This window comes from Amblyomma maculatum, chromosome 10 (genome assembly GCF_055883805.1).
Source record: "Amblyomma maculatum isolate TAMU_Amacu chromosome 10, ASM5588380v1, whole genome shotgun sequence".
In the NCBI taxonomy this organism is placed as follows: domain Eukaryota; kingdom Metazoa; phylum Arthropoda; class Arachnida; order Ixodida; family Ixodidae; genus Amblyomma; species Amblyomma maculatum.
In genome coordinates, this window is record NC_139353.1 from 30,571,385 (window position 1) to 30,579,413 (window position 8,029).

At 42.2% G+C, this 8,029-nt stretch overlaps 1 protein-coding gene across 1 annotated transcript in view; it reads left to right on the forward strand.

The window, feature by feature from the left end:
• Positions 1-5,547, forward strand: part of Fntb (Farnesyl transferase beta subunit) — a 30,760-nt gene extending 25,213 nt beyond the window's left edge. The window contains exon 12 of the mRNA XM_084582375.1: positions 2,261-5,547. Coding sequence (XP_084438501.1) covers positions 2,261-2,365 — 105 coding nt within the window. The 3' untranslated portion in view covers positions 2,366-5,547. The remainder of the gene's footprint in view (positions 1-2,260) is intronic.
• Positions 5,548-8,029: the final 2,482 nt, after the last annotated feature.

The following is an 8,029-nucleotide window of genomic DNA, read 5'->3' on the forward strand; positions in this document are numbered from 1 at the left end:
GTCCGGCATAATAATAGCAACGCATTAAAAGTAGATTGCCTTTGAAATGATTTAGCACACTTTGTCGCACAGTTCTTCAAAGCACTCACATTTAACGACTGGCTGCCTTTATTGTTGTCCTGCAAAGCAAGGTAATGATTATGCCAAGTTCTGCTAGCATATATTTCTGTGAGTCGCGCTCCCAACTCATTCCCTCACATGTTTTAAAAGCACTTGGCCAGTGAAATGATGTGTAATACTTTCACAATCTGTTCTAGAATGTTTATGATTGCTCTGCACCAAAGAAAGACATTGTAGATTCATTTGAAATCCGAACGCTACTTTGAAAAAATTTGCTTCCATGTATATTCCTATAAGTGCTAAGCCCGCTTTTCACTTCACATCTGCTGCGGCGTCTGTGAGCGCCACCCTTGCATGTTGCTGGTCTGTAAATGTAACAGAGCATTTCCCATTAAATGCCATTATGTTTGGGGCTCATCTTGAGAACGAGCACTATTTCTCATTACTATCCAGCCACGCTGGTGTCTTTCGTTGCTGTTTGACTGCCCCGCCACAGTGGCGCGATGGATCCTGGTTCAAACCCGACCACCAGCAGCTGTGTTTCGATGCAGGGGAAACGGTGGGGCGTTCATGTGTTGTGCAATGTCAGTGCACATTAAAGAACCCGAGGTGGTCGAAATTTCCGAATGTTTTCACTACGGCGTCTCTCATAGCCTGAGTCGCTTTGGGACATTAAACCCTTCAAACCAATCTGCTGTTTGACCATGACACTGCAGTAAACAGAAGAGAACTTGACTGCATGCAGTATGTTCTGGAAATTGGTCTGTGTAAAAATGTGTTAAAGTTAAAAACTTACTCATATTTATTACATCTTCTTTTTTCATAACCTCCTTTGTTATGGCATTCATGCAGTGTGCCTTTCATTTTTTTTTCATAACTTTCTTCTCCTCTGCTTCCGTGATCTGTGTTACTAGAACAGTGTGCATACTTGTGCAGTGCTAAACTTGTGTATATATTCAACCTGCCCTTTTCAAAATGGCAGTCTGGAAGATTTGATGTTAATGGGTTTATCAGTGTGCACACTATGGCTGGAACAATCTATGAGCCTAGCCACAAACACACAACAGATGGGGCCTTCTGTGACACTATGTGGCTGAAATTCATGTGTTCTGACTTCATTTGAGTCGTCACAAATCAGCTACAGTTGGTACTACCATTTTATGTGCAGTTTCTTTGTGAAGAGAACCAGGCAAAAGATTTGCGGGTAAAGGGCTGATACGAAGCTAAAAGCACAGGGCTTCACTGTCCTGACAACACGCTTTTTGAGGTGTCATCATCTGGTCAAAACTCCAGTCAGTTTCTGAGTATTGCAGTTAGTCATTCCTACAAGTGTCATAGACTATTCTTGGTAGATTTAAGTGAGGCATAAAGAAAACATAACTTCCACCAAGTAGCATTCACTGCTGCTGAAAGATGTGTCAGATACAGGGGCAAGCAGAGAGAAGTGGTGCACTCTGGTAATGAGTTTCTCACGGCGCTGTAGCGGTTCCACTATGGAAGGCACTGTGTCAGTCACCCTAATTGCATGGTGGCAGCATGGAGCTTCCGTTGGACTACCAAAATGACATATTTTTGGCTCCTAAGCTTAGAGAAAACTTCACTTTATGTGCTGCCACTATCAATATGAGTTGCAACAGGCCTAGAGTAACATAGTTGTGGTTCCTGCTGTATCTTAAAAGAACGTGCTACACACCGGGCATTCAACTAGTAAAAACATTAAATAGTCTTTGTTCACTCTTTTCATAGTTCAGTGGATATTCTGAGTACTGTTCAGGTCACTAGGCATCTAGAACGGCATCTGCCGCATTGTGTGCGTTGCAGCTCATACTAAACACTATAGTACACCTGAAACTGCAGCTTAACCGTGCTTTCACGCTGTAATTGGTTTAACAAAGGTTTGAACCTGATTTTATTTTTCTTGGCTGTTTAGCTATTCTCAAAGTAGCTTTAGGTTGCATCTCAACAGCTTTAACACATGATTTAGCTCCTGTTTTATTATGCTTTCGTGTTTAATGCATTTCATATAAACACATTGAGTTGATAGACTTGTGGAAATCTCCTCCAGTGAGATTGCCGCACAGTTTCTTCGAGTTTAATTTGACAGCGAAGTTGCTTGCACGCTACAGTCGTACAGGGAGTTAAGTTGTGCAGTTAAGGGCCCTTGTTTCACCTTTCCTTTTCCTCTCTTTCTTTGTCGTAGACCACAGTCCATCCGTTGTACAACATTGGCATGGAAAACTCCGTAGCTGCACTCAAGTACTTTGGCTTGCAGCCCGTGCCTGAAGGTGACGACTGGAACTCCTGAGCTCCATTTGCAGCCTTATAAAGGCACCAGCCTAGTTACTTTTGGTGGACGGTAGACAAAAAGCGCTCAGCCAGTGAGAGACTGCCGGCGTTTCAACGACCGCTTCTTCCTGTAAAGCGGCCTCTCAGAGGTGATTACTCCGACCCGCGACGTGTGACTGTCATCTCAGGTTTGAGACATTTTAGTCTGCGAAAATGCCACAGCCTATGAAGGCTTTGGGCTGCCTTAGTGAACAATTGCCATTACCTATTTGCAGCTAGTGTACAGTGTGGTTCGACATAACAGGAAATGTCTAGTTGGCATTCATCCAGCAGCCACTACCTAATTATGGCTGACCACTGCTTGCTGATGTTCCCTCCATTCTGTCTGGCTTATTTTGGCAGAAATAATTTTTTTAAAGATTACTTGGCTGAACACTGTAATGGTGCAGCTTGACTCTATACATTATTCAAAAGCAGGCAAATTTAACCTAAACTCGCGGGTACAAAGGTCAAAATAAATTATTATATGGTGGTACCCTTAGCAGCGAATTTTTTTCTTGTGGAGCGATAAATAAGCTCTCTTATTTCAAATGACTGGAAACGATTGAGTCATATAAGCACGTGAAGCTTAAGCACTGACAAACTTTTCCGAAAGAAATAGTTGTAGAACTAGCTGACCAATACAAAAGGCAAATGCAAAAGGAAACCAGTGTTTCTTCTCTTTTAAACTACAATTGTCATGGTACTTATTCATGATTGACATGGTTGTTAATGTTTATGAGCATGGGGTGTCTTGAATCTTATTTATATTCATAGCGCAAGGGGTAGGGGTCTTGCTTGATATCTACTGTGTTGTTATTTACACGTTAGTGTACAAGTAATGATATATTATGTGCGCTTGCCTTTGATTTATCCATGTTTGATTCCAGAAAAATAGTGTATGTCAATTGTCCTTACACGTGTTATTGGCTCTCAAAGAGAGGGGTGCATTGAATATGGCATGCTGTTTTTTCTCTCACTGGTGATTTCTCTTTCATCCTGACGGAGGGCTGTGCCCACGCTTCAGGCTGGTGATGTTTTTATGACTCTTTTGCGAGCATTCTTTTGTTAGCCATGTTTTTCTAGCCTTTTGCAAGTTTCCTAAGCCAAGCCATTAATTATTGCTCTAAGGAATTTGGAAGGGCAGCCAAATACTAGCCGTCGGGGGTGAAGTTCACACCTTTGGCCGGGAGCCCATGGAATTAAATGGGAATGGCTTGGTTTTGTGTGTTCTGCTCAGTAAAATGTGGTTTGACAAAGAGATATGCTTTCATACCTCTTTGGTTAAATTGGTGAGGTGCTAATGATCATGGTAATCAATTTTAGCAATGACTTGCTACCAGAGGTGTTGCTTTGTGAGAGCACCTGAGTCAAGTGGCATGTGAATCTTGTGGTGTAATTACGAAACCTGTTTGACTCGTGGTTTTCAGAAGCATATGAGGTTATACCGTATACACGCGTGTAATGGCCGCACGCATGTAATGGCCGCACCCCCAACTTTAGAAAGAAAATTGGGAAAAAAAACTTTTAAAAAATTTCCCGAGTAAAAGCCGCACCATGAGTTTCAGGAAGTTGGGCAGTGCCGTCTACTGTGCGGTGCAAGAAATATGGAACGTTTTGTGGTTACTGCCGCCAGGTGGGGCCCAAAAATCAAGTGAAAGCTAAAATGAAGCGTAAGGTTAGAAGTAGAATTGCCAATAAGAATTAAGAACAAAATATTTGAGAAAAAAAAAAAGTCGAGCATGGGGGCAGCGGCCACCACCTCCGTTACAAAGGGGGCGCTGCTAGCCGCAGCGATGCCCGCCCGTTACAAAGGGTGAGGCCAGCAAATCCAATCCAATCCAAGTATGTTTGCTCCTCCGTTTTACAGCCATTTCCTCGATCGACCAAAGCATATCACGTGCGATCTCGCAATCGGAACGCATCGCTGCCCTGATTTGTTCTGTGCTCGTGAGCTGAAGATTTTCTTTTTCCTCGATGGGAAAATATGACCTCATCTGGAACAAGGACGAGCCTGAAGTCCCGATGAGTTCAGAGGAGGGGGAAAACGACGACGAGGAGTGATGTTTTGGACATGGGATGAGCCTGAAATCCCGACGAGTTTAGCGGAGGAGGACGAGGAGTTTTTTGACAATAATAAAGGCAGGTACCACCGCAAATAATTTTTTTTGCTGTCGTTTTTCTCATGTAATCGCCGCACCTCCTGATTTTCACCCCAATCTCAGAAAAAAAAGTGCGGCCATTACACGCGTGTATACGGTATATCATGGTGAACCTTCTCTTGAGGCAAAGACAGTTTATCGGGGCTACTGATGACAGTGAGCTCTGTGTTTATTTGAACTGTGGCAACCTTGTATGGTTTCGGAGCATTTACATAGACATGAACAGCCCCCTAATAGCTGATTCATTCACCTAACTGCTGGCTGTCACCTTTTAAAATGTAATATAACATGTATCCATGCATGAGTCCTTGTCTTCAGCAATGCCTCCATGCTGGGGTTCATCAATGCTGTAGAGCACTAATAATCTAACCCTTTTATGCTAACTAGTTTGTTGTTTTTGCTGAAATTTATTCTATTACTTTGGACAGCTTCCTCAGATTGTGTATATATTAGCAATCCAAATTTCTATTACACTTCCAAGGTTCTGTTTTACACTGCATTGGCAACATTATACCGGTTTACAAAACTTTTGCGGTGCAGACAAGCATTGCACATTTGCCAAAGATTTATGCTGCTTAGCCAGCCTTCACATGTGTTAATAACTCTTGGGCCTTACTTTATAGAATAATCAGCATGTGTAAGAATAAGAAAGACTTGTTATCTAAAAATTTATGCACTCTGGGTGCATTTTGTGGTTCCTAGTTTTCCCACCCTTATTATACTTGCCAGACGTGCAAGTTTCTTTTTTGTCACTGAAGTTGTTCAGTGCCTCTTAAGCCAGTGATGAATACCGTATCAATGTTTAAACACTAACACTTGCCAAAATTCATTTTGAAAACTTGTTAGCTTCATTCATCTCTCATTGCTGAATACTGAAAAACTCTCATCCTGCAATTCCAGGCGGCATGCATGTGATTTATTGCATTAAAACTTTTTTCATTTCTCTCAGGTCATTGTAGTTCTCACGGCTTAGTTGGGCCACTTTTTTTTTTTTTTTCATTCTGTTGAGCCATGTTATCATTGTTTTGAAATTTTGTGGTATACTTCCACGGTCGCTTTCTGCGAGACTACAGTCAAGCCTGTGAATTCTTTGACATGTGCATTACAGAGTGCTATTGCAAGGTGAGGACATTTGTTTATTCAATTCTTGTTTTTTCTCTTTTGAGAATAAGTGTTCATGCTGAAGCAGCTAGTCTTGTGGTCTTCTTTTCTGAAGGAAGCAATGTACCTGCTTTTAAGTTTGGCCAATCTTTGCACAGGTGCAAAATTTTACACAAGCTATGACTTGTTGCACCCTTTTTGAACTTTGTGATGACAAAATCATGAAAAAAAAAGTAGACCACGAGGACCTAATATAGCCAAAACAATTTCTTCAATAATCTGAAGCAAGTTAAAGTAAGGACAGCAAAAGAGGGGTAGAATCGTTATTTTCATGCTTAATGCTATTTCAGTTATGTTATTTCAGCCTGCGAATTGCATTGTTCCAGTGTAATTGGTTTTTTATTCTCACTATTGGCCATGCAGTATAGTGCTGTAATATGAGTGACAGTGAGTTTAAACAAGTGGTTGGTGGGCTCAGTTTGAGTAACCGAAGGATTGCAAAATGTTTTGTGTGAACACTGTTAGGACTTTTTACTTCCTCTCATTTTGTGTAATGGTGCTGAAATTAAAGAAAAAATAAGTGCAAAAGCCTTTTTTCTAGCGCAGTGCAGTGCATGAAGTGTCATTTCATGTTCTTTTTGAGCATGACAAAAACCAATCATCTGTATCTCCAAGAACATGGTATGTGTCATGTAAATATTTTCTGAGGTCCAGAAGCAGGAATGGGCGAGGCTTGCCGCCATCTCTTATCCTGTTGTCATGCAAATATTTTTAATCTGGTGGGAGAACCAAGGCCCTCGTGTGCACAATGCTAACATTTGACCTTTGCGCCACTTCTGCCCCGGCACCTTCATGGTCTGTCATTAATTTTTTTTTGTGTGTGTTGAGATGAGGCACAAAGTTATGTTCTGTGGATACAATACGCTTAGCTTCCTTTCTATTGCCTTACCCATTTTTTTTTTCCCCCTATGAAGCACAAGGTATATTCAAACATTTAACTCGCAGATCTTTGTGTTGCGAGTGCAAATTTGTCCCGAATTAATTATGCAGTCGAATACCGCGTCATTTGCTGCCATTATGACACTCAAAATGGTAGAATTCCTGGCATTTTCTGCACCTTAAAGCCCAGAAACTGGACATATTTGTGGATTTGCAGTCCTTTCGCTGGGTTTTAGAAAACGCTACGGGGGAGAGAACATGCTCTGCCGCACGCCGCGCAAGCAGTCTCCCAGCTGGACCACTGGCGCCTGGAAAGCTGATGGAACATTTATGGCTGCGCATGACCATGTGACAGTGGGGAATCAGTCAGAGGCACGGCGACGGAGATAAAACGGATGCGGCACTTTCCCAGTTCCAGTAACTTTAGCGTCGATTGGAAGGGGTGGATACGGATGCAGGACAAAACGTCATCCTAATCAGTTGTGAGCAGTCTCCAGGAACACTTTTTAAAAATGATTTCTCTATTACATATAAGGTCTGCACAGACATTAAGCTTGATTGCATACAGGAAGAGGGAGGAGTTCAAGCAGACTGAATGAAGTATGACTAGGCCCTAAGGGGAAATAAATAAAATAGAGGAGGGAGTGGTAGTAATTCTGCAATCGGTGAAAGAACGAAAACCCAGTGAGGCGGCGGAACGGTAGCTTGAAGAAGCAATAGAGGAAGTAAAAAAAATCAAGAATGGAAACTTCATTACAATGCCACTCATGTGCTAGGCCGCTTACAAAACACAGCGTCCTCGAAACTGTAAAGGGAGCCGGTTCGGGCAGTGTTCAATCGGTTTGAACCAGAACAGTATGTCTCCGAGGTTCGGCACCCTGATAGTGCGCATGTGCAATAACGACTCTGGCTCCGCATGGTGACCTTGGCTTTACGTAGCGTAGTGAAGTTTAAAAATGCGCATGGGATTTCAAAATTCTAACCGTTCTTTGTGCAGCGTAGTCACCATTTCGTTTTACATTGCAGGCTAGTTTACAACAGGCATTCAAACCGACGACTTGTAAGCACGTTCGATTATGTGTCGTTAATTGGAAGTGTAGATATACCCACTGGTAAATGAGACCGATAGTACGCCCTCCTCCCAAAAGAGCTAACGTAAACAAAAATATATTTTAACAATTGCGGAGTGAAAAGGCTGTGTTAAAAGCTGCTATCACGTCCACCCCTAAGATGAAATGAGCGCTTCCACATAATTTTTTGAAGCGAAAGCTTTACTACTCCATGTATCAACCAAGGTCAACCTGTCCGGCCGCTTGACCTCCATAATAGTGGTGCGAATTGAAAATCAGTGCTACAGCTAGAGGTTATCGCGGCTGCTCACAAACCGTCGAACCATGCTTAACAGAGCTTTTGCTCGTATCACGTAGCTTAAACCTCTGCAA